Source organism: Hyalella azteca, unplaced genomic scaffold, assembly GCF_000764305.2.
Source record: "Hyalella azteca isolate HAZT.00-mixed unplaced genomic scaffold, Hazt_2.0.2 contig15208, whole genome shotgun sequence".
NCBI lineage: Eukaryota > Metazoa > Arthropoda > Malacostraca > Amphipoda > Hyalellidae > Hyalella > Hyalella azteca.
Window position 1 is genome coordinate 118,195 of NW_025945066.1, and position 27,467 is coordinate 145,661.

Consider the following 27,467-nt stretch of genomic DNA (forward strand, 5'->3'; position numbering starts at 1 on the left):
TGATAGTGTTTTAATTTAATGAATCTATTTATGAAGAAAAATTTTTATTAGGAGAATATTTACTAAATTATTTTATAGACTTTATCTGAAAGGAGTAGCAGGACCGTGAAAATTTGTAAAAATCTGGAAATTGTGTAAGAAAGGATTCCGGGATATGTGTGGCAGAGCATTTTTCACTTTGTAAAAGTGAATTTTATCGATGATTTCGAGGTTGAAACTATTGCGAGTCCTTCACGCTTGATTGTGAGTGCAAAAGCTATGTTTCAGGATTTTTTGGAGAGCTCATGACTGATCAGTTACTAACCAAACCATTGACTATCTTTAAAAAAATTTTACTTGGTACAGCTTGTGCCCGGCCAGCCACTGCCGTCTCCTAACCAGCTCAAGAGGAAGATCCTTATAAAGAACAAGCGTCTGAAGCCCGAGGTCGAGAAGCAGGAACTGAAGCTTTTCGAGCAAGGACAACTCGAGCTCGTCGACGAGGATGATGCTAAGGAAGACGCTGCCACCACCGGCGCCCCGCTCAAAGAGAAGGTATTGTCCGTAAACTAAGCTTTTTCTTCTTAGATAAATATACAATTTTTAGCGCATTTTCTCATTTATCGGAAAAATGCCCTATTGTGCTCGTCATGTCCGTCCGTCCGTCTGTTCGTCTGTCTGTCCGTCCGTCCGTGACTTCACGTTTTCGTCGACGAGAAAATACGCTCTGTATCACTCACTGCAGTGAGTACTGAGTTATATTTTTTTAATGCTATAGCCCAGGGGTTGTGCAATTAAAACTTATTTAACTACACATAGTAGTTAAGTGAGGTGGCGATTTCTCGTCTGTGATTGATGGGTTAAGCTTGAAAAGCCGTCAGTGATTGGGTTCCGTAGCGATAAACTCTTGATTATTTTTCCATAGTACGGCCAATTACCGAGTAAGAAAATCAGTAGGAATAGGGTATACGTTTTGCGACTCTTTGGTTAACACTCATACATTATTGCTATTCAATAAACAACGTATATTCAACTTATATATTTACATACAATATATATTTATTGTATTTATTGTATACAATATATTTATTGTATGTAAATTCTGGTCTTATCGCCATTAGTCTATAGGGTTTTTTGACAATCGCATGTTGTTCATGATTCATAAAAAAAGGATAAATCTTCTGGAAAATTATCCTTATCTGCAGAACTTCTCTCTCACGTTATTAAAAATTTTGAAATACGAGACTGCAACTTGATGATTCAATTCAATTACTGGCCCAATTGAGAAAATTTAATTTATCCCTAAATTAAAAGTGAATTATTTAGTTAATATGTTTAATTCTTTAAGAGTATAAACTCGATTGATTTGGTCTAGGTAGTTGATAATAGACAAAAATGATGCCAATCAGAAGCTTGCTGGTATGCCCTGTCTTATTGAGATGATTCTTTTGAATTTATGTCATATTTTGGTTTAGAAATTTAAAACTTATCCTACCTCCAAGGGCTGACATCACTTAAATTAGCTGCACCAAAAGCAATCAAGATTATATCTTTTAAATTAAGCTGTAACATTTAAAAAACTTCACGCTCCGCTGAATGAATGCCGTTTCTCTGACTACAGGCACATTCATGTCAATTTTTATGTACTGGAAAATATGTTTTATGTACTTTGTTCTCGAAAGTCCTTGTTAAAATTTATTGATTACTACTTATACGCATTCTAGTGTCCGTCTTGTTGAGCGTAGCTCATTTGACGCTTGTTATTAATGCTTTCTGATTTAGTATGCCAAAATATAGTGCCATTGCTGGTGATTTTATTTACACTTAATTCTATATTTGCCTTCAGTTTAATACACTATATCTACTAACTTTCGAATAACTATACAATAGTTAATTTAGTCGGTTCGTGGGGCTCGTAACATGAAAAAGCTATATTATTATTATTGCATTATTAATTTAGTAATAATACAATAATTATTGGCTTTGTTTCCTGAGATGGTTTCTTGCGTGTCATTTGACAATAACACTGATAAAAATTCTGGGTAAAATTGAATCCTAAGAAGATATTGTGAGAAGCAATTTATGGTTTAAGAGTACTGTTTTCAATGTAAAATATTGTTTTTTAAAATCGGTATATGTGGGTTCTTTATTAGTTTTATTACATGTGGAGCTACTTCATCATCACTGCTTAGCCTCGATTATTTTGTTTTAAAACTAACTTGAATCCTGCCATGACCGTCGATCGAGTTTTGTCCCGTTAAAGTTTAACAAGAATTATGACCGTGTCTAAACAATGGATTTTTGCAACGAGTTTCTTGACGTAATATTTGTTGCGTGGTTTCTCAGACATCTTTCGCCCTTGCTACTGTTAAATTATTAATTTTTTACTTCATTCTAAGACAACCCGGTTATTTTTTAAATGGTCATCTTGATGGATCATAGATATAATTTAAAGGTCCTTAAACTCAACACCAAGATTTCAGTCTCTGCGGAACCCGAAACTAGTTCAGAAAAATATGACTTTGCTTGTTCAGACGAACGCCTAAGATTTCAAACGCATGCCGTCCAGTGTTTCCACAACTAACATTTCCTAATAATTATTTTATCTTATTTAATAATCCATTCATACGTTTCAAGGGGCTTGTATAATGAGGGCTTAGAAGTAATGATTGCAGGACGAATGAGGTGATTGATAACCGGCATTGATACTCGGTTGTTAGTAGCAGTAGTTGCAGTGACAGTACATATAGCAAGTGTGTGGTGCTACATGAAATGATAATCATCTAGCATTACTGTAATCTAGCATTACTGGTAGCAGCATTATAACTGGTATCTGTAGTAATCTAATAACTGAAGAGGAATATACAGTAGGCACTTTACAGCCACTAAAAGTCCTGTCGCTTTTCCCCTGGTCGCTTGTGGCCGCTGCTGTTGTGGTCGCCTGCACACCGTCGCTGTTGGGCGCTCGTCCTGCTCTTCCTCCTACGTACTGCCTCATCTACGCTTAACTAACTGGCGCCTACGCTTGACTAACCATGCATACGTTTGACTAACTGGCGCCTGCGCTTGACTAACCTACATTTTGCTTCGACTGACCCTCATCTACGCTTGACTACCGGCGCCTACGCTTGACTAACCTTCATTTTGCCTCGACTAACCTTCCTTTACGTTTGATTAACCTTAATCTTGCCTTAACTAATCCTTGTTTCCACTTAACTAACCTTGCATACGCTTGTCTAACCTTGCATACGCTTGACTAACTTTCATCTCGCCTTGACTAATCCTCGTCTACGCTTGAGTAACCCTCATCTTGTCTTGACTAACCCTCATCTTGCCTTGACTAACCATTGCCTGGAATTGACCATTCCATGACTGGCTTTGATAGTTCCGTGGCTGGACTTGATTCACCCTTGCCTGAGTTTGACTAATTTTCTCCCATGCTTGACTAACACCCACCCGGGCTTGACTAACACCCACCCGGGCTTGACTAACACCCACCCGGGCTTGACTAACACCCACCCGGGCTTGACTAACTCCCACCCGGGCTTGACTAACAACCACCCGGGCTTGACTAACACCCGTCCGGGCTTGACTAACACCCACCCGGGCTTGACTAACGTTGGTCTTGGTTATTCACTCTTCATTTTCTGTTGACCATCTGTTACTGCGACTTGACCAACCGAAACCAATTTACTTGTTACTTTTTTTTATTTGTTTCGCTATTTAAACGAATATTCCGAAAACATTTTCAATTAAGTGACCATATACAACAAATTTCAATGACTAATTATTCAATGATATCAAAATTTTCTTACGATGCTCGTTTTATAAAAACTTGATTGTTATGTTTCATGACTCGAGTCAATGGTAATTGCACGAAATTCATGTCGATTAAAAGAAATAATGATTGATTTTGTAATAATGTCACTTCTCAATCAAATTATGATATAATTATATTCGACTTCCCTTTTCCAAGTTATTTTGCTCAAAACCAATGAACAAATATAATAACATTAACATGCCTGTTTTATCATAAATTGGCCTCATTAACGGAGTTCTTTTTGACTCCTCTCTTTTGTTGAAGACAGAAAAAATTTTAAATTCCTCCGTTGCTACTTGAATTCCATTTAAAAAATAATCGAAAATTTTTACGTGCTGATTGTTTATATTCTTGGAAGTTTATGCTAATGCTATTGGTTTTAATTCGTGTCTTTATTATATTAGCGTATTATTATTTTCTAATTTTTACAATCTTTTGTGTTAAAAACTTGATTTAAATCGACCTCGACTCTTGACTTGCTTCAATGATGTTGGCCATCCTGCGTCTATGTGGGAAAATCGTTCGTATTTCACTATTATTATTAAAATGTGATAAAATTTATAAAATCGCTCCCGATTGTCATAATTATTAATTTTTGTGTTCATCTGTTATATATTTTTATTGAATTCAATATTAATTCAAGCGAACATCCTGCAATAATTCGAATACAAACGAATAAATTGCAAAAAAGAAAAACAAATACTATTTCGAAACTTTACTCGAAACTAACGCTGCTAACTTTGCTGCTTTTCTTTTCTACTAACAAAATTTACAATCCTCTAAAAAATTCCGATTAACTTTAATTTTCTTAAATTCTACTTCTGATTCTACACGTGACGCTACGAAATTACGAAAAAAATGTATTTGCCTGTATTTTGAGTAGCTGGGAGGCAGCGTTAGCGTCGACAGTACCGCTAGCATAGACCACCCTGACGTTACACCAATACGCAGTTCATTTGATGCTAACCACACTGGCATTAACACCTCAAGTATGAGTAGCGGTAGCATGAGTAACGCTCCTATTTCCCAGCCGTCCATAGAGGATGACAAGCCGTTGACAGCAGAAGAGAAAGCTTTTCAGTCGTATCAGTATACGGGCGCCACAACCTTTGTACATCCCTACCTCTCCTCCATGGTCAACTACAGCCAGCCCGTCAAGTTCCAAGGATTTGACATCGCTGAAGGTAGTGCTGTATCCCAAGCCACTGTTGCATCGTTTTTTGGTGTTGTCGGCATGATGTTTGCTTTTATATGTTCACTTTGAATTACGCTTGCAATTCAAAAAATTTCAGCGTATAAACCCCTGTCAGATTGCATAATTTTTCAACGTTAGAGAACATGGGTAGAGTTGAAGATATGCAGCCTGACAAGGATAAAGGAATGCATACTGCTTGCTTACCTTTTCATTGTTATCTTTCTTAATATGGTTTTGATGTGTTTGATCTTTAATTGCGTCACGAGTTAACTTTGTGGTGTCTTACATGCGCATGTATACACTGTTCGAAAAAAACGTAAAAAACGGTCTCACTGGCGTTCTATATACTGACCGGCCGCCACGTGAAAACAAACAGTTTCGACAATTTTGAAAGATATTGTGCGGGTTTCTAGTGTTGAATTGAAATGAAAAAAAAAACGTCCACATGGTATTTTTTTCCACGTGTCGGTTGGTCACTATGAAACGCCGGTAATATCATTTAACGGTTATTTTCCGAACAGCGTATGTAGTATTGAAATTTCTCCCTAAAATATTTTGTTGCTGCATGTCGAGTGTCGACACTTACACTTTTCTCGGAGTTTTATTTACCAACGTTATGAAACGTTGATTCGATGCATGTCAGTTATTTCAAGACTTGTTTGTTTCCCATTTATCTGAATTTATTCATTAGATCGTTAATCAATTCGCCTTTTATATTTTTCGAAACTGACGTTCGAGCATAGCATATGCAGAAGAAATAGGCGTCTCCGATTTCATATATATATATATATTTTTTTATTTTGGTGTTTTCATGTGATGACATACGGGAAATTTTCTTGCAGCAGCCGACCACTTGCTATTATTATATTAGCTTTACCGCAGACAACAATCTTGCATGTTCGATATCATGTACTCGAAGGTTGATCAACTATCCTCTGTTGCGTTGACGGGATAGTAGGCAATTATTCGTTATATATATAGGCAGTTCGAGCTTCGTTAACTGAGGGCGCTGAATTTATTGTGACGGCATTCGCTCTCGTTTTAGCGCATTTTCTCATTTATGGGAAAAATGCACTATTGTGCTCGCCATGTCCGTCCGTCTGTCTGTCTGTCCGTGACTTCACGTTTTCGTCGACGGAAAAAATGCGCTCTCTGTCACTCACTGCAGTGAGTACTGAGTTATATTTTTTGATTTATTGGCATTCGGGTATCTCATTTCCTCCCAGTTTTTGTGGTTTAAACTTGAGTTTCTCACCTAGATTCTGCAACTGGTAGAGAAACTTGACGTCAATTTGTTAACGATTAACCTCGCAAAGTAAACTCAAATCGCAAGAAACAATATGACGATATGTCTTAACTCTTGAGTTTGGAGCAGAAAAGTTTTGTTGACTGCAACAATGAACCATCTTGTTGATTGTAACAACAAACAATTTCGTTCAATGTTACAAGAAATAAATTCGTTTACTAACTAGCACGTTGATTGACTGTAACAACAACCGACCACACTATCTATTTTTTGGATACTACTCGTATTTCGTAAGTATTGACCATTGATTGACTTTAACAAGAACCAACCACACTATTTACATTTTTTGGATACTATGTCGTAAGTATTGACCATTGATTGACTGTAAGAACAACCAACCACACTATTTACATGTTTTGGATACTACTCGTATGTCGTAAGTATTGACCATTGATTAACTGTAAGAACAACCAACCATACTATTTCTATGTTTTGGATACTACTCGTATTTCGTAAGTATTAACGAGCTTACACTTAGGAAGCGCCAGGCGGCCAGGATGCGGCCGTCGCCGCGGCGCCCGTCTACACGGGCACATCCAACACCAACATCCACCCTTGGCTATCTTCTATGGTCAACTACGCGCAGCCGGTGCATTTTGTTGGGTTCGATGCCGCAGAAGGTGCCTTTAAAGACACTGTTTCTCTTTGGGCTTGAGTAATATTGAGCAGTTTTGAATGCTGAGCGGCTTATTTACTTGAATTATTTATACAGTGTTAGTGTAGGGGTGCGGCTAAAGTTGGGAGATCCCTGTGAAAATTTTGAACCTTTCCTTTAATTTATATTGGAACGTAAATTATGTCAGGTGGCACTTGTGTCTTGTGCATTATTGCTAGCATCGAAAACGTCGCCTCGTACCTGGTATGCTACGGAGGATCTTGTATTCTTTCTTCATTACCTATTATTTTGCTTCATTATCTGGGTTCCCTGCAGCACATCTTAACACCTCTTTACTCACATCTATATTCGCTTTTATACTCACCTCTAAATGATCTAAAAACTCTCGCGTATCTGTTGGAGACATACAAATTATTGCGACAAATAATTTTTTAGTTAACAATTGCAATTTTGGATGTTAGATTACATAAATGGTATCCCGTGCTGCATAGAATATATAATTACTGTTTTTATATATGGGAGTTGTTTCATTTAAGATACTCGCTGTTTTTGTTTTCTGATGAGCGGGTAATTGTCATTTCTCTTAAAACTTTTTCATTATGCCGGTCACCATTTTGTTCTCAAAACGATAACTGCGTCGGATATTATATTCTTATAAGATATTATATATTACCTTGATTTGTTTCTTTCCATTCTAATGAAAGGATTTTCTCCTAAAATTTACATTTCGGAAATGCTAGATATTTTGAATCGTATCTCTTGTTTTTTTTTTAACTGGGAACCATGCATAGCACGAGTCGTGCTTATGACGAAAGTTCAGGCATAGCACGATTCGTGTTTATGACGTAAGTCTATGCTAACATGGTTGCTGCATTTCTATGGAAAAGAACTGTAATATTCGTTATTCCTCTTTCGAATAAGTTTGCACCGCTTGAACACTGCATGTTTAGCCATATTCTACATTTATTGCTCATTATTGCGTGCATGTGTACAATTCAATTTAAATACGCGAACTTAGTCACGTATTCGCTAATCAAAAGCCCATTATGTTAATTTATATCCATGATGTTACGATAATATGTTTCTTATTGTCATATTCTCGTAAACTATTTATTTCTGTTCAGCGGTGGATAAATTTTTTACCTTTTCGATTCTTGAATTGCTTGAACTCCTGGCCTTCATCTAGTAAAATAGTTTTTCATTTGTTTGATGTTTATATGTAACATCATCTATAGGAGCTCTTTAATGATGTGTGCTTCATCAATAAACTCGTTTTATCCCCATAGAATTTGTCTGATTCAGCATGTCGCTCTAATTATCTCTGTTTACTCTTGCATGGATTCTGCATGAACCGCACCATGTATATTTCCTAAATGCCTGATTTCCCCCTCCTGATAAATACTCACGTGATGGATTAAATACAACGTATGTATATCACCAGAGTTAAGCTGTGGGATTATTATTAAAAAATTCTACTATTTTTTACTTCGATTACCACAATTCAATTGTTTTAAATTGAAACAAAAATTGTTATCTTGCAATTTAGGAACTTGATTACAAAATTGATCACAGGCAACAATTTCTTCAATCTTTCATCAATTAAAAAGATAACAGTCTCAAAACAGTTAAAATCATATGTTATATTATCTATTTAAAATGAATAATATTAAGTAGGTGAAAGTTGTCCTAACTTGCATATTTACTTTGGACGATCAAACGTTCAAACCTAACGTCCGTCTGTTGCCTGCTATAGTCTACTTATACCCGTTTTATTTGAATGTTTTTGTGGTGGTATCTAAACATTTGTAAGTTTCATTCAAATTTTTTCTAACGTTCATTATGTGGTATTCATTTACAATTACAGAGAAGAATATCCATCACAACATGTCAAGTTTCTCAGAGACTGCAGGCCTTGGCTACCTCAAAACACAAGCCATCGAGTTTGTTAACTACAATAAGAGACAAATGTCGAGGATTTACCCTAAGGGCGCTCGAGTGGATTCCTCGAATTACATGCCTCAGGTGTGTGTTCTTTTTTCGATTTAATCATCTCGTTATAATTCTCTTGATTTCATTTTAAAAAGTGCAAAATTTCATTAAAGATTAAAAACCAAATATTATTAACAACGTACTCATGAGAAATCACTCGGCTTAAGTTTGTCTGTCTATTTAGTTTGTGAATAAAATGTGATTTTCGATAATTTTTTGACCAAATTGTTAATTAGCATAATAAACTGAACGCATGATTAATCTATTTTTGCTGGTTAGCTTTTTGTTGAAAATTCATCACATATTAGTTTATTTAATAGTACTAATCACCCAGAACGTGAACTCGTCAGAGGATCTACTGGATTGGAACTCTCAATTTTGTTATTCTATCCTGTCGGGGATAATCATTCGTTCTCGAAGCTTCTTACATTGAGATTTATATTGACGTCTTGGTTTTTGTGTAAAATTGATGATTGTAATCATAACTTCAACTTGTATGCGTAGACATTGAAGATTATAGAGGTATAATGGTACTAATTTTTCGATGTATAGAAACTAAAATAGGTACGCTACTATGCCTTTACAGTTTACACCATACATGCATTTCATGTGCTTAGGAACGGCGGTTGCCAGATAGTGTAACTGAACTGTCAATTACCGTATTTTAAGTCACTATTTACGTATTGCAGGTGTTTTGGAACGCCGGTTGTCAAATGGTGTCTCTGAACTATCAGACTCCTGACCTGCCTATGCAACTAAACCAAGGCAAGTTCGAATACAACGGCAACTGCGGCTATCTCCTCAAGCCGGACTTCATGAGAAGAATGGACAAATCTTTCGATCCGTTCGCCGAGAGCCCCGTGGACGGTGTAATTGCAGCCCAGCTCGGAGTGTCCGTGAGTTATTGCAGTTATTATTGTTCTTATGTTATTGCAGTTATAAATAGTTTAAAAACTGCATAGCGACTATTGCGGCTGAGCGCGTTGATGCCGAGTCCACGGGACTCTTAAGGCCTTCAGGAGGTTATAGTGATAATTCAGTGGTACATCGATTTTCGAACTCTTTAGAATTCGACCAAACCGGTAGTCGATCAATAAAATTGATTAAGTTTATCTTGATAATTTGATCTGAAATTGGAAAGTCCACCACCCACACATATGTTTGGTACATGCGTTCGTTTGGAACCCCCGTTATAGTTTCTAAACTCCTTAAAAACCCTTCATTTTTGCTTACGTTTATGGTTTACCGAGCAGGAATGTTCAAGTCAATATGAATTCAGTGTAAGACTCGCGCTTGTTGTTAAATTTTATTTCAACCATTATAGGGTGCTTATACACAGTGATAGTAGTGACGGAGTATGATCGAGTAACCATTCATAGTGCAAAGTAACCCGACTCAGCCTTTTAAAGAATTAATTATTTGTGTTCTAATCTCGAGTGCAATGTATGTCCAAGTTACTAAATTTTGTATTGTGTATCGATTCAATTGTGTCAAGTTACTAAAGCTATCTTGAATATGGATTCAATTTGTGTGTCAGGTTATCGCCGGCCAGTTCTTGTCGGACAAGAAAGTAGGCACATACGTGGAGGTTGACATGTACGGCCTGCCCACGGACACCATCAGGAAGGAGTTCCGGACGCGGATGGTGCCTGCGAACGGCCTAAACCCGCAGTACAACGAAGAGCCTTTTCTCTTCAGAAAAGTGAGCAAGTAGATACATGTTTTCTCTTCAGAAAAGTGAGCAAGTTGATACATGCTTTCTTTTCGAAAAAAGTGAGCAAGGTGATGTATGTTATCTCTTCAGAAAAGTGAGCAAGTTGATACACGTTTTCTCTTCGGAAAAGTAAGCAAGTTGAGATTCGTTTTCTGTTGAAAAAAGTGAGCAAGCCGATTATTCTTAAGGTGTCGATCAATCTTCAGAGTGGAGGCCTAATTACAGCCATGTTTCCAGACAGCCATACCTTCCGAGTATTTTTGCTAAAAATTACGGTTTTCCACGATTTTTCTATTTCTTTTTGTACACTTAGTGGCTAATTAGTTTTTTGCTGAAACATTATTCTTCTTTCTAAAGAGAAGTTATCCTTAATGGAGTAAATAATATTAACTGCAGTAATAAAATTTGTAGAATCGTCTGTCCATACTTGTTTCGTCCAAAAGCTTTTATAAAAATAAATAATATAAATAAAATATGCATCTTATAAAATATTTATTACTAATAATATAATTAATTCTTAATTATATTATAAAAATAATATGCTTCTTGGATCGTCGCATCTATTCTATTAAATTAATAAATTAAGATGTGTATTGAGTTTCAGCCGTGTAGATTTTTTTTGTTTAGATAGTCTGGGGATCCCGGAAAATGCGGCTGCACTTCTTATCATGAAAGTTGTGATGAAATTGCGTACTATCACTTATATTCCGATTCACGATGACGTCATCATTTCTTGTAATCATCCGAAATGTATTCGCTTGATTGCTGGCTAATTTTTGTAGTCCCTATACTATGATAAACGAGTAGTAATTCTCTAGAATTGACTAAATCTGCTTACTGTACATCGTTTATAATAATTCATGAAAATGGACAGCACTAAGGACCAAGCTTGATCGTTAAACTTTGCTGGAAGAAAATATTTTCTACAGTTGAAGTGTGCCAGTTTTTTACTCAAAACTAGAAATTTACAGCCGTCCCATGTAATGATTACGTCACTCATAAGATGTGTAGCAGCTTATAACTTCATTCAAATACATGAATTGTACTTGACTGCCTGCAAGAAAACAACGTTTTCATTGAAGATATGATGAATGTATTTGTCGTTTTCTTTGCTTCTAAATTCTTGGTGAAATTGCGATTTAAGCAATACCTAATTTTATAAGTACTTGGAAACCAACATACTATGTTGCCAGCTGGCATGTGATATTAAATTAATCAGACTAAGGCAGCTATTTAATTTAAGTAGACATTATACTTCTATGCATGCAAGAAACTTGCATACCATGTTGCCAGCTGGCTGGTGGTCTTAATCAGAGATTAATGCAGCTATTTCATTTAAGTAGACATTATACTTCTATGCGTGCTAGAAACCAATATACCAACATACCATGGTGGCATGTCGTATTAAATTAATCAGAGACTAAGGCAGCTATTTCATTTAAGTAGACGCAATAATTCTATGCGTGCTAGAAACCAATATACCATGTTGGCAGGTGTTATTACGTTAATCAGAGACTAAGGCAGATATAAATTTAATTTAACTAGACATTATACTTCTATGCATGCAAGAAACCAATATACCATATTGTTGGCAGGTGGTATTACCGGACTTGGCTGTACTGCGTTTCGGCGTGTACGACGAGAACGGCAAGATGCTGGGGCAAAGAATCCTACCTCTGGACGGCCTCATGAGCGGCTACCGACACATCTCGTTGAGGACTGAAGGGAACTTCCCCATGTCTCTGCCCATGTTGTTCTGTAACATCGAACTCAAGATATACGTACCTGATGGGCTCGGAGGTAACCGCAGCGCAATCTTAAAGCTTAATTTTTGAAAAAATAATTTTGGTTTAAAAATCATTTTGGTTCTTTTTGGTTAAAAAAATCTTTTTGCATCTGTGTTTGGGGCTTTTTAGATTCAAGTTTTGAAGTTGTTTCTTTCTATTCTGAGCAATTTTTTGCAAAGTGTGTATCATATGATTTCTTTCCAAGTTTCAGGATTTTTCTAGCTATCTTGTTTATGTATGAGACGATGAAGAACGGTCAAGCACAATGTGCAAGTAAGTTGCAGAGCTGATGGACGCTCTGTCTGACCCTCGAGCGTTCATGAAAGTACATCACTATGTGGACAATGTCTCATTAATTTCTCGTAATGCAGAGCTGATGGACGCTCTGTCTGACCCGCGAGCGTTCATGAGCGCCCAGGAGAAGCGCGAGCAGCTGGGGGGGGAATGTAGCGGGCCAGCCTTGGCCGCGCTTAAAACGCTGCTAGTTATTCAGCCGCCGCACCTCTCTGACAAAGACTAGGGAGAAAAAGTACGAGTAGATAGTGTTATCGAGAAGCAGCTGATAGGAGTAGGCAGCCGACTTTTGCCCGTGCCACAACACTTTGTAATGTCTGTAAATATCTGTGTCTAATTGTCTGTAATGTCCGCGAAATGTAAATATACCTTGTGTCCTTTGAAGATTGGCTGAGCCACTTTGATCCTCGTACGCTAGGGCCCGTAGGCAGAGACCCAGTAACTTCGTGTATGGAGCGTAGCTCTCCCGCTATATATTTTTGGTGGCCAGTATGGGGAAACTAGGGGGAGGTATCGATAATTAGCAAATAGGTCTTTGTTCCGTTGTCAGCAATTTCGGTAGGTTGTGATGGTGTGAAAGATTAGCTATACTGGTAGCGCGTTAGTTCTCCCGCAACATGTTTGTTGCTCGGTCACGATGTGCAATTTTGATCGTATTTAGTCAGCTGGGGGCATACAAGCCTAACTGACAGTTGAATTATTCATATGTGATTCTTTATGCCGAGTAAGTGCGTCGTCTTGGGGGGGGGGGGAGGAATGTAGCGGCCCGACTTTCTGACTGTCGGTCTCGCTCTTCTTTTCTTTCCGACGCCTTACTCAGAGCTGAGATTGGACATGAGCCTGATTCGGCTCACTCTTGATTAAGCCGCCTACCACAGCGGGCGTGACTGCTTGCGGTCGCCGTGTGGCGGCCTGCAGATTTGGCTCTTTATTCAACTATAGGCTCCGCTGTTCGTCGTTGATCCCTGGGCTGGTTGCTACAACACATCCTGCCCACGGTCATGGGCTGGTGTGGCTACCAGGAGGATATTCAAGAGAACCAGCCTCAACGGTGACCCTTCGCCGACCCCTTACTTCGCTTGGATGATGGCTTGAAGAGTAATTACGACATTCTGATTTGTGACCGGACCGCCGTATCCATGGAACCCAGCTCCGTTGCGTTCGCTGCCAACGTCGGGTGAAGACCATGGAACGTGCCTAACTGGGTCTACCACCGACGCTATCATTCATCGTCTACCATGTGATTTCCGTGCAAGTGTAAAATGTACCTTCCTTGTGAACTAGCCGAATGTGTTATGTGAATAATGTGAACTGTGAATATTAGTTATACAATCACTTAGAACTATACTGTTATTGTCTTTGCCNCCTGTCTCTTATACACATCTAGATGTGTATAAGAGACAGGAACTATACTGTTATTGTCTTTGCCTGTAAAAAAACTGGTCCCGCAGCTAGACGGTTGGGCAAGACGTTTACTCTAGAAAAACGCGGTTTGCCTAAATGTGTGGAGTTTCCGAAGAATTAGCCCTTCAACCCACCAGAGGTGCCGTCGTTCACTGATGAATTACTTAGTTTGTACTGAAATTAAGCCAGGTTGCCTGAGCTAGTTCGGAACCTATGACGTATCTTCATGTGATTTTCCTATCGTTGACTTCATTTGTGACCTATACTTTTGACGTTGACAATCGCCACTGAGGTCAGCGTTTACACTTATCATTGTCCTGCGGTTATGAACAAATATTGCACCAATAAATAAATACAATCACTTAGAATGTATAAGAGGTTTTTGTACAGCAAGTTAGCGTTGCCTAGGGGTAAGTATGAGAACTTATGTTGGATTCTAGGTTAGGGTTTTGTGTACTAGTAAAAATGTATATATTGTGCTAATAGGTATTAGTATTACTGAAGGTGGTAAAAACTAGTGTAGTTTAAGCTGTCTGGGCGTGGGGGTTTGAAGCTCACGGTTCAGAGCATTTTTCAAGCTTCTCTTAATAAACATTTATAACTCTGATTTTACCAATATTTGCTGATTTTTTTCCCCAATTGCATTAATAATTCTACTATCCCGTTGGGGTAGCAAAATATGTTGCATCTCTCCCGCAACAGCGTTCATGAAAGTACATCACTATGTGGACAATGTCTCATTAATTTCTCGTAATGCAGAGCTGATGGACGCTCTGTCTGACCCACTAGCGTTCATGAAAGTAGGTCAATATGTGGACAATTTCTCATTAATTTCTTGTAATGCAGAGCTGATGGACGCTCTGTCTGACCCACTAGCGTTCATGAAAGTAGGTCAATATGTGGACAATTTCTCATTAATTTCTCGTAATGCAGAGCCAATGAACGCTTTGTCTGACCCACTAGCGTACATAAAAGTACATCACTATGTGGACAATGTCTCATTAATTTCTCGTAATGCACACTGTTAGAAAAATTCCCGTTACCGGTATTACCGGCATTTCAGTGGCCGGTCGGCACGTGAAAAGAAACGCCGTGTCGCCGTTTTTATTCCAATTTGACACTAAAAATCCGTAAAACATCTGATAAAAACGACGAAACAGTTTATTTTCACGGGGCGACCGGCCACTAGAACGCCAGTGAGACCGATTTTTCACCGTTTTTTCTAACAGTGCAGAGCCAATGAACGCTCTGTCTGACCCACTAGCGTTCATGAAAGTAGGTCAATATGTGGACAATTTCTCATTAATTTCTCGTAATGCAGAGCCAATGAACGCTCTGTCTGACCCACTAGCGTTCATAAAAGTACATCACTATGTGGACAATGTCTCGTTAATTTATTGTAATGCAGAGCTGATGGACGCTCTGTACTAGCGTTCATAAAAGTACATCACTATGTGGACAATGTCTCATTAATTTCTCGTAATGCCGAGCTGATGGACGCTCTGTCTGACCCACGAGCGTTCATGAAAGTACATCACTATGTGGACAATGTCTCGTTAATTTCTTGTAATGCAGAGCTGATGGACGCTCTGTCTGACCCACTAGCGTTCATGAAAGTACATCACTATGTGGACAATGTCTCATTAATTTCTCGTAATGCAGAGCTGATGGACGCTCTGTCTGACCCACGAGCGTTCATGAGCGCCCAGGAGAAGCGCGAGCAGCAGATGAAGGCGATGGGTATCGAGGCGGCCGATATCAACACCAAGGATATCAACATCGTCAATAAAGGTAGCAAGAAAACTCCTGCCGGCGCTACCGGGTCCAACGCTGCCGAGTCCAAGAAAGAAGAAAGAGGTGAGTCACGGCTTGGTCGACAAATTCAACTCAAATTTAATGGAATTAATTAATCGAAATGAAGCGTTCATGAGCGCCCAGGAGAAGCGCGAGCAGCAGATGAAGGCGATGGGTATCGAGGCTGCAGATATCAACACCAAGGATATCAACATCGTCAACAAAGGCAGCAAGAAAACTCCTGCCGGCGCTACCGGGTCCAACGCTGCCGAGTCCAAGAAAGAAGAAAGAGGTGAGTTTTGCGCTCGGTCAACAAATTCGAGTGAAATTTAATGGAATTAATTAATCGAAATGACACTAATTAAATGAAATTAGAAATTGATTGAAATTTGACCCGCGGTTGAATTTCGCTTAATTCTTTTGGCACTAAAGAAGTTCAAATTGAATGGAATTAATTAACCGAAATGACGCTAATTAAATGAAATTACAGATTGAATGAAATTGTACACTCGGTTGAATTTCGTTTAATTCTTGCAGTATTGCAGAGGTACGAATTTATCTATACTCGATACGTTTGTATAGATTGTAGGTACACTTGCTGCCAAATTATGCTTTCCGATGATAATTGAATACTTGTGAGCTATGTAACAAATCATTTATAAATTCAAGAGGAAATGATTTCCTTAAATTTATTCAAGAAATTGGTTGCAAAATAATTTCTTGAAATAGAATTGTTTGCTATAAATTTAAAGAATTTAAGTGAAATTTACAATATAATCTTTTATAACTATTGTGCCCTCGAGCCTTGCTTGCAATTATTGCTCTACGCTTCATTGTTTTGAGGTGTTATTTTAGGTAGGATTTTGTTGTGTTCTTCATAATCGTATGTCAAAAATTTGATCATGAAGTACATTTCATGACATGTCATTTTGATCATGTCATGAGCAAAAGTTGATGTCATAGGTTTCAAACATAAGTTAGTGACGAGGCTTGTAAAATAAAATTAAATCCATTAGTTTTTTTAATTAGGCTTGAGTCAGTTTTTTTTCGCGCTCAAGTGCTAGGGTTAGGTTTTTTATTCTCCAAATTACAATGGTTTAGTTTGTGAAATTGTTTAAGCATTGAGATTTACATCGTCGAATATAATTAAATACATTACGATTTTTGAGACAACTATCAGTTTTCTTTATTATCTTATTAGACAGAATACTAATTCAAGTCGAGTAATGCAGTCATTTATTCGTTACTCGAATGGCCTGCGATAAAAACAAGAAAATTCCAGAGTGGAAACGAGGAAAAAATATTCACAGTTAGGCTCACGACTAAGAAATATTGCTAGATGAAACGTCGCATCAATTAAGTAACATAGTCTTGAGTGATTAGCAAACTTCGTGATGAAATGTTGTTCGATCTCCAAGCGCCTTGTTCAAAATATATTCTGGCCTATTTTTAATTTAATGGCTCTTTTAATTCTATGGACCTAATTAAGATGTCGAAACCTTATTCATGCTGATTATATTAGATGATAAATGTGGAGGAAAAAACTTCGAGTTCAATCGTTTAGTAACGCTAAACTAAATTTTTTGTTCTTTTACATAATAATTTTGATCTAATTCCCTGGTATTCAGTAGCTTTATGAAATTAAATTATTTGTTTTCAATAAGCTATACTTGCATTCTGCTCAAAAATGTATATACGTAATACCTCTTGCAAAAATATTAAAGTTATCTAGACTACGTGTATACATAATGAAAAGTCATTTAGCTTCTTGGGTTGTTCATTGTTGCCGTGTATCAAAAAACGTTCATAATTTTTTTAAGTAAGCTTTATTCGCATGAACCGCCCTTCTATCAGTTAGTATTTCTAAGTATTGTAACCGGTGATTTCATGACTTACTTCATGCAAACATTAACGTATTACTCACCATCATTGAAATTAAAAATGGAAAATAAAAACATACATATTTCTAACCTTAAAATGCCAACGTAAAGTATGGCTGCTGTAAAAGGCTGCAAAATTCTACCATAAAGTATGACTGACCGTAAATGCAAACACAACGAATTCTGACCATAACAAGCCAATATTAAATATAAATAACCATACAATGTCAACATTAAGTATTACTTATCATAAAATACTAATATCAGTATAAACAATAAAAAATGCTAGCACACAATATAAACAACCATAAAATGATAATATTGAGTATTAACGTCCATAAAATATTAACATCCACATAAGCAACCATAAAATGCTAATATTAAGTATAAATAACCATAAAATGCCTATATAAAGTATAAACAACCATAAACTGCTAATATTGAGTATTAACGACCAGAAAATGCTACCATAAAGCATAAATAACCATAAAATGCTACCATGAAGTAGAAAAAACACAAAATACTAATATAAGTATTAACGGCTATAAAATACTATTATCCGTATAAACTACCACAAAATGCAAATATTAAGTATTAACGACCATAAACACTGACAGAGGAGCTGGAGTTGGAGCCCATCAACCTGGAGTCGCTGCGGACCCAGAAGAACTTCCTCAAGTCCACCAAGAAGCAGCAGAAGGAACTCGAGGTCATGCGCAAGAGGCNCAGAAGAACTTCCTCAAGTCCACCAAGAAGCAGCAGAAGGAACTCGAGGTCATGCGCAAGAGGCACATGAAGGAGAGACTGTCCGTGCAGAAGCAGCAGTGCGCTGCCATTGATAAGGCTTCCAAAGGCAAAAAGTCAGTAAATATCTTGTATTTTTCCTTGAATATTGTCGTTATAATTGTTGGTATGAAATTCATGATGCTTTTATTGTTGTATTGGTAATTTTTTGTGTAGTTCCTCTCCGTGTAGGAGGATAGATATTCGACTGTACGCATGGATATTATTGTTGATATTTTTGTTACAATTCGAGCTACTATGAACTCTGATATTTTTCTCGCATTAAGTTAGTTTGCTTGCTATTCTAATAGTCATTATATCTATAATTATTCGGCATGTTTTTTCTGCTTTAAGATTCATCTCTGCAGCCACACTCTTGCTTTTATTGATGGTGCACTTGTTACGTATCGGATTTCACTTCTTACGGCACTTACTCTCATAAATTATTTTAATTCTGTGTATGGTGCCTGATTTATGTGGCTAACTTCTCTTATTCTAATTCTAAAGCTCCTATTATTTTACCATTATTCTTTGCTGCCATTTATTTGCAGCTATTATTTTTAATCTGATGGCCATCACTTAGTGCCTGTTCAGTCCATATTATTAGTTAAGCGCCACTTATGATCACATTTAGTGCATTGGCATGGGGATATTTTCGATAGCCTCGAAACTAATATTCAAAAATTTCTGAAGATGTCTGCACTCTTGTTACACTCTGCACTCTTAAGATGTCTCTCTAATAGCAACTGCAAATCTATAATTTTTTATTTATATTGCGCACATAGACCTAAAATATGATTATATTCAGCTTAGGAAGTTTTTAATGTTAACATTTTTTCTACCCGTTTAAATTTATCGTTACATTTCAGTTATGCACGAACATCAGATTTGATAACTACTCATCTCATCGAGGCGTTTTCTTAGCCTATAATTTTAAATGTTGACCTAATAAAGTAAAGTCAATCTGTCCTAACCTGATGTTTTTTTACGAGCTTGCATTAATTGTCAATCAACATTTAGGCTAAATTTAAAGTATTCTTTTGAGTTGACTAAAACATATCTGATTTTTACTGGACGAAATAGCAAGTCTTGTTCAACGTTCTAACCAAAGTAGTTCATTATCACTTTACTAGTGCAGAAAATGTTCTTGTAAACGCTAGTGACTTCAATGATGGTAGGTATAGAGTTGCCATCTTTTATTTCTTGTCTCGCTAGATTCACGTAGCCAAATTTGCTTCTTCTACATTATGCACTTATTCGTTTATCGTATGATTCTCGCCTTTTGTTTTGTATTGAACTTGTTGGTTATGCTTGTAAATGTCATTTCTCCTTTTGTTCTCTTTTTCTGATCCAGAGCAACTTGCACAATCCCTTGTGTGTCACCGCCACCTGCTCGCAAGTTCAAAATTTTATTCTGGCATGAGGATAAAGAACCAGAAGGACCAATCTTGTAAGCTTTTTATTTACTTAATGCATGCTGATTCTGGTGTGGAGTTTTTTTTCTGACTGATTTAAGGATAATGGCGAAGTGTCTATTTAATTCGTTTTATTTTTCCATGAAGACCTGGAGCATCTAAAATAAGTCTTGTGCATGTGTGTAAATAAATTGGCTAAAGAGCAAGATTCGGAGTTCGAATATGGTTCGCTGCAGCGTCTTTCTGACTCTTAACTAAAACTAGCGATACCTAAAACTATAGATGGACTTCGTACGCAGTGCGACAGTGATTCGTGAATTCGCTGTTAGGGTATTCATCATTATTCGGTGGTATTGCTATAGAGACAGAATTAAATTTCACCATTCATCAATGCATCAATGTTGAAGATACTAGTGCGTTGGGATACATTTTTATTGTGGCCTCTAATTCAGGAGAAAAGTTTGGCAGCCTAAACCTAAACCTAAAAAAATTATGAATAAATCTTAGAGAATAGCAAGTGCCTAAACCGCTTCTCACTAATAGATATATTCATGTATTTTTCATAATTCTTGTTTATATTTCCTGAAGATGGACATTTTCAGTTATTTTTTGGTTCCTACTTCAAACCTTTTTCCTGGTTTTGAAGAGTAAAAGTAATTTTTGAGATGCTAAGATGCACTCGTGTAGAGATGCTAAGTTTTCCACTCGTATAGAGATGCAATATATGGTCTCAAAGTTGATCGTTTGTTTAGTATTGAGGGAGTGTACTGCTTATTCTGTACGTGACGAATTCGCTCCTCGGAATTATTGTGTTTTGCGTCTCTCTAAAATTAAACAATGTGAGCTGAACGATGACCTTCCCGAAGTCGACATTATAAGTATTACTTATCGTGAAGTGTTGTTATCGTTTATACTTCCGTAAGATCCGTAGGATAGGTTCACTTTTAATCGATGAACATATTTTTTAAGCTTGAGTGCCATAATCCTGATCAAAAATTTTGACGGGATTCTAAATTCGTGTCCTGACAGCCGAAGTAATTTTGCCTTTTTGGGATAGTAAATAATCAAGATCCAATTTCTTTGTAACATTTTAATGAAAGCGAATAGTTTTAACTTCGGATATCTTCGAGTTATATTTTCTGTGCGTGAAGAATCTAATTTGTGAGTAAGTACCGGTACATTGTGTAAGTAAGAACATTGTGTTAGTAAGTACATTGTGTAAGTAGGTACATAAGTACATTGTGTAATTAATTACTTTGTGTAAGTAAGTACTTTGTATAAGTAAGTAAATTGTGTAAGTAAGTACACTGCGTAAGTAATGCTACTAATTTCTGTCTCACTTATACTATACGTACTACGATAATTAATTTTGCCTATTACTATGTGCACATTGCAATGCAATTGCCATTTATATCTAAACAAACATTATTCCAAAATGCGAAGTCAAGTGTTAAAAGTGGTTGGACTGTTGAAATTCAATTAGGAATTACATTATATTCTCTGGCTTACAGCCGACATCTAGATTGAAATTGTTAATGCGATGGAAATATTTCGTGTCTTGTGAGATGGCAGTCACTCCGTGTACCCATGTGGGAAGAGGTTGGAAAATTGTTATTGTTTTGTGTAACTGTGTAAATGTAATTGTGTAAATTGTGTAAATTGTGTTATTGTTTTGTGTAACTGTGTAAATTTAATTGTGTAAATTGTGCAGTTGTGTAAATTGTGTTATGGTATGATTATGTAAATTGTGCATTTGTGTAAATTGTGTTATTGTTTGATTATGTAAATTGTGTAAATTGTATGATTGTGTAAATTGTGCAATTGAGTAAATGGTGCTATTGTTTGATTGTGTAAATTGTATGATTGTGTAAATTGTGTACTTGTTTTGTTGTTAATAATTTCGTTTGAATGTTTTTGTCCAGAGAGGTGATGGATGATCCTAACATCAAGGCGATGGTGTCGGAGCAGATGCAGCAGTGGTCGGACATGATGGAGCGACATCGTAAGGAGGAATGGTCAATGTTGAAGGAACATCTTAAGAGTCAGGAAGATATTCTCAAGAAACTCATGGAGGCCGAACAGGCCAACCAAATGAAGAGACTTGAGGAGAGATATAATCAGTGAGTTAACTTTAATCTGCTGGTCCATTTCATCATAGATCTTTTTGGTCAAAAATAGTGGATAATAATAGAATAGAAGTGTCGGCGTTGAAGAAATAGGCCCATGGCCTGTTGGGCAATAGTTATGGGCATCAAATAGTTATAGCTACGGATTAATTAATGGTATTTTATCATTATTTACATAGCACATTTCTTGAAACCGAATAGTTATACTTTCTTTTGTTGGCTGATTGTCGGAATGAATCCAGGTTTAACAAGTCAGGAAATGCCTTTAAATATTGTAACGATAAATAGTACCTGATCTCTTTATCATCCTTTCTCGTGTTCAGCTACCGGTATCGTGCATGTTTGGACATCTAAACTTAGTTCTCCCACATTGGCGCTGTCGTGCAATTGTCGTGTGCATTGTGGTAAAGTTATACCGTCACACAAGTCTCATGAAATCTATATTGTTTTGATCTTACGCATTGAGGTTCTATATTTTCTGATATTCAACCAATTGTCCGCAATATGAATACAAAGATCTTTCGTTTTTCGTAGGCAAGTCGCCTCCATGATCACCCGAAAAAGAAAAATTCCGCTAAATGGAAAAGAGATCATACAAATTTTCTGCGTTTATTTAGACTTTCGAAAAGCCAGGTTCTATTTAATAGGGAGCGTGCCCACTGCCCACGTCCAAAAGTAAATTGCTAAAAAATACAATTATTAAATTGCGCGGTGTGCAGCTTAATCGAATACGAATGCGCTGCTAGATGCAGTGTTCGCCAATCCTCGACCAGAATGCTAAATGATGGCATGATTCGTCATCTCCAGTTAACTGCTTCAGTAATTACTGCCATTTCAGCCCTTTTAGCGCATTTTCTCATTTATGGAAAAATGCCCTATTGTGCTCGTCATGTCCGTCTGTCTGTCTGTCTGTCTGTCTGTCTGTCTGTCCATTCGTGACTTCACGTTTTCGTCGACGAGAAAATGCGCTTTCTGTCACTCACTGCAGTGAGTACTGAGTTATATTTTTTCCCTTAATATCTGTTACAGAAAATGAGTTCACTTGAAAAAAAAAACTTGAACGATAAACCAGGTTCACTTGAATCTGGCAGCGCACTCGATTAATGATTGCTGAATAAGTGGGAAACATCCTTGTTAGGAACTTATCACACGATTATGTTCAATAAAATCACTTCACTTGTACACATTATTTAGACTGTGTGATGTGTTAAGGATCTTTCGGGTTTCGTAATTCAAAAAGACTGTCCCTGAGATATCAAGTTGAAAACCTGTTTAGTATTTTTTATTTTGTTATAACTAGGATGTCCATGTTAGTCAGTATTTTTGAATTATTCATGGAATTTACTATTTTTGTTTTAGCTACAATATATTGTGATGATGTTGGGTTATTGCAGAGAAAATAAAGAAATGAAGGCAGCGCAGGCGAAGGTGGCGGTCGAGACGTCCAAGGAGGTGGCGGCCGACAAAACGCTGCGGAACAAGGCGGACCGCGACCGTAGACTTAAGGAGAAGAATGAGAACAACACTGGCCGCTTCATCAAGGAGAGGAAGATGACAGCCATCAAGCAGAGCCGGGGCAAGGAGAAGCTCAAGAAGATACACGAGCAGCAGATGACAGAGCTTGTCAAGGACATCAAAGCGGTGAGTGATGGAACTTTGGTCCAAGTTATATGATTTTACGTAACGTGGATTCCATGTGGGGATAGTTTAGGTAACGTGGGTTCAAATTATGAAGTTAATCAGTGCATTTAAGGTAAGTTTGTGATTCAATGGAGAAGATTCACGAGCAACGGTGAGCTTTAGAAGTGTGTTTAGAGTCTGATACGTTACAAGTCAGATGAGTTAAAAAAGCGTTTATCAAAGTTAGTTGAGTTAACATAACTATTTTTTCGAAGTCAGTTTAGTTTACATAACGGTTTTAATGTTTAAAATTTATGATTTTATGTACGGTAAGTTGATGTGTAATTATTATTATTGACTACTGAAGATTATAATGAACATCATTGACGAACAGCCAATGACCGAGCTGGTAAATGGCTTATAAAATGGAAGTGTGGGAAGTGAATTGCAATTAAGTCTGCTGCTGTTGGGTTCGATACAATGTGTGTTTGTAAATAGACATTAAGTTTCATGACTCATGCATTTTTACGCCTACGCATTTAGAGGTTATAGCGGATACGGTATAGCGCATCGCGCTTACGACTGCAAGTGTAAAATATTAAGAATCTGTTTCAAGTTCCATGAATCTCATCAGAGTGCAAAAACTGAATTTATATTGTGGAAAGTGATATCACAGATATTACTGATATGACAAGTCTGAATATAAATTAGGTTTCAGCCATACTGGGTCAACTATCAGAACGCTTTGCCGGTGCCACTAAGTAGGTTTGTTATTGGAATTCTAGTTTTTGGTCGTTATCGGGTTATGAATAATTTGCTCTGTGCGAGGAAGCTACCGAAAACTGGTGATTGGCCCAAAAAATAGCAGCTCAATTTCCCGTTAGAAGGTTCAGTGAAACAGAAGGTTGAGTTCTGGTCGCATTTTTGAACAATTTATTATGATTTTAAATAAATAATTCCATTCTCGTGTGAAAATGTATAAAATATGTAGTAAGATTATTAAGTTCTAAAGTCACAAATGATTTCTTTCTTAACTCATTGCTGAAATTTAAATCGCAGTTACCTATTGAATGTGATCTGAAATGACCAAGCTGAGTATTATCATTAATATATATTGTTTAATATTACTTTTACATTATTACATTCCGTTGCAGGCGATCGAATTCTACGAAAACACCGAGAAAGAGTACACCATGCGAAGCAAAGTCGAATTTTTCTGCTGAACCACATCCTCCTTAGCGTTAACGAATCTAACTATCCTAAGACCATTGCAGACTTAGACGCCTTTTCTCGAGCATAATGTTTGTAGGTCTTTCGAGTCCCGGCTGTGCTTGCGAGTATTTTTTGCTATGTCTCTCCGAAATGGCTGCTCTTCATATTTTATAGGTTGCAAGGATGCAAGGCGTGTCCTATAAAATAGTTTATTTTCACACCTGATTCAGCATTGAACGTTTTTAATTAATCAGGGGATTAATTCATGATATTGCGTAATTTACGGTAAAATTTTTAAATTTTTCGCTGCAATGAAAGTTGCTGACAAAGAATTGCGGTTTTTTTTTAAATTCATTGAACCTTAATTAACAATATATGAATCTTCATGTAATTATAATTAGTTAATATTAAATAGGAAAAATATCGTTTATCAATCACCAGGTAGCGGCGTAGAAATTTAGAAATTCATTTTGCTAACTCCAAATGCTATTTATAATGTACATTTGTGGAGTAACGCTTATAAATAATACGCTCCTACTATCTAAACATTAGTTCAACATTTATTTCTGTAAGATCTTTTTAAAAATATTCCAGCCAACTTTATTTGCTTTACCTTGAGGCGATCCACTCAAGCATTTCATAATTTGTGAATTAAAGTTATTGTTGTTAGTTTTGTAACCAACAAACCTTTAGTAAAATCCGTTAGTTCAGAGTCGATGGTTTTTTTTACTAGACTGGATAATGAACATACTGTAGCTCAGTTCAATCGAATTGTTCACGGCGCTAGTATTCAAACAATAATGAATGTCGGCATTCATGATTGTGCTGCAGGAAAATTGTCACTCTCATTTGTAAGTGCTTGTTGCTTTTCTTCTTTACCAAAGCGAATTGTGTTTTTGTTCCCGTGACTGAAGAACGAAAACAGGATAAAATTTTTGTTTACGTATAGTGAGATGGCATAATGAATGGGTGTAAATTAAGAGGAATTCTTTGATCCTTTTATTATTTTCTGGTATTCGTTAAGCCTTAACTTTTTACTCTGCCTGGTGAGGGAGGGAGAATAGAGTAACGGGAGGATAGGGCAAACTGGGAGGGTAGGTAGGGCTAACTGAGAGGGTAGGGACAACTGGGAGGGTAGGGATAACTGGGAGGATAGGGATAACTGGGAGGGTAGGGATAACTGGGAGGATAGGGATAACTGGGAGGGTAGGGATAACTGGGATGGTAGAGATAACTGGGAAGGTAGGGCTAACTGGGAGGGTAAGGACAACTAGGAGGGTAGGGACGACTAGGGTAAGACGGGTAAGGATATCTGGAGGTAAACTTCATGCGGTAAATTCTAATTTTGGGAAAGGCAACTTACGGTATTTCCTTTGTACATATATTTGACTGTCATCCTATAATCGTTGATTTGAACCAAATCTTCAACAGATTTTTGAGTAACTTTTAGTTCTTAATAACGATTATTGACGGAATCAGAAGAGCTTCATCGGGATGAGTGATTAACAGCATCATGTTCACCCAGAGCTATCAGTTAACCTCTAACAAAAATCTTGTACGTACCTCAACAATGTTTCTACCTCTGACCTGCGTATGTAACATGTTTGTAAGTGATTGTTCTCACTGGCGACAATGTTAAAATTATTGTTATCACAGGCGACGATCATGAAATAATTGTTCGCACTGCCGACAATGATGAATGGTTTACACTGCTGATGTTGAGTAAATAATCGTTTGCACTTCTGGCGATGATGACAAAATAGTTTGCTAAACTAACGAGCGTGTTCATGCTACACGCCAATACGTTTTTACCGTTTTTCCCGACATTTACGACATGCCTGTGAGCTTTTAAAACGAAGTGCAATACTGAAATGGTGATGAAATATTTTTTACAGGAGATGACTTTCTGGTGTACTAGAGTGAGTAGAGTTGATATTTATGACCAAGAGTAGAGATATTTGAAGATTGTGTGTTATACGAGTTCCTTCTCTCTGCTACTTGCATGTAGCGAGTCTAAAATTGTTTTGGTTGGAAGAGTTGTTTTTGTGAAGTGTAGTCCTTGTTTTAATCGGTAGCTATTCAGTTAAGGATGCTGTATGATTATTAACAGTTGGCTGTTTTATACCTGAATGTGGTTAATTATATTTCGTTGTGATAGTATATTGTTTTACTCATATATTTTCAATTATTCCGTACGATAGTTGTATCGCTAATGATCCGTTCGATAGTAGTTCGTTAGCTTGTAAAGCCTTGTGTGAGTTTACGGGTTGCTTGATGTATATTTATATATGTTGAAGTTATCAAAGAGAAGAGGACTCGTGTAATGTTAGTCATGTTATTTAAGAATTATTTTAGGAAGTTTAAAGCATCTTTTTAAATTGATAATTTCAAGTTGTATCGAAGTTCCTTTAAGTTTATTTTAAATTTGACCCTTTAGCAGGCAAGTTACCATACATGATCACCTAAAATTTCTCCTTAGCGAGCAAGTTATTTTATTTTCACCTAAAATTTCTCCTCGAAAATACCCTCCATC

At 37.0% G+C, this 27,467-nt stretch overlaps 1 protein-coding gene across 1 annotated transcript in view; it reads left to right on the top strand.

The window, feature by feature from the left end:
- Positions 1-26,027, top strand: part of LOC108678846 (1-phosphatidylinositol 4,5-bisphosphate phosphodiesterase) — a 42,983-nt gene extending 16,956 nt beyond the window's left edge. The window contains exons 11-23 of the mRNA XM_047884329.1: positions 346-534; positions 4,683-4,983; positions 8,781-8,938; positions 9,595-9,801; positions 10,443-10,607; positions 12,215-12,419; positions 15,767-15,961; positions 16,026-16,190; positions 18,396-18,478; positions 18,544-18,638; positions 21,899-22,096; positions 23,497-23,743; positions 24,877-26,027. Coding sequence (XP_047740285.1) covers positions 346-534; positions 4,683-4,983; positions 8,781-8,938; positions 9,595-9,801; positions 10,443-10,607; positions 12,215-12,419; positions 15,767-15,961; positions 16,026-16,190; positions 18,396-18,478; positions 18,544-18,638; positions 21,899-22,096; positions 23,497-23,743; positions 24,877-24,945 — 2,277 coding nt within the window. The 3' untranslated portion in view covers positions 24,946-26,027. The remainder of the gene's footprint in view (positions 1-345; positions 535-4,682; positions 4,984-8,780; positions 8,939-9,594; positions 9,802-10,442; positions 10,608-12,214; positions 12,420-15,766; positions 15,962-16,025; positions 16,191-18,395; positions 18,479-18,543; positions 18,639-21,898; positions 22,097-23,496; positions 23,744-24,876) is intronic.
- The last annotated feature ends 1,440 nt before the right edge of the window (positions 26,028-27,467 follow it).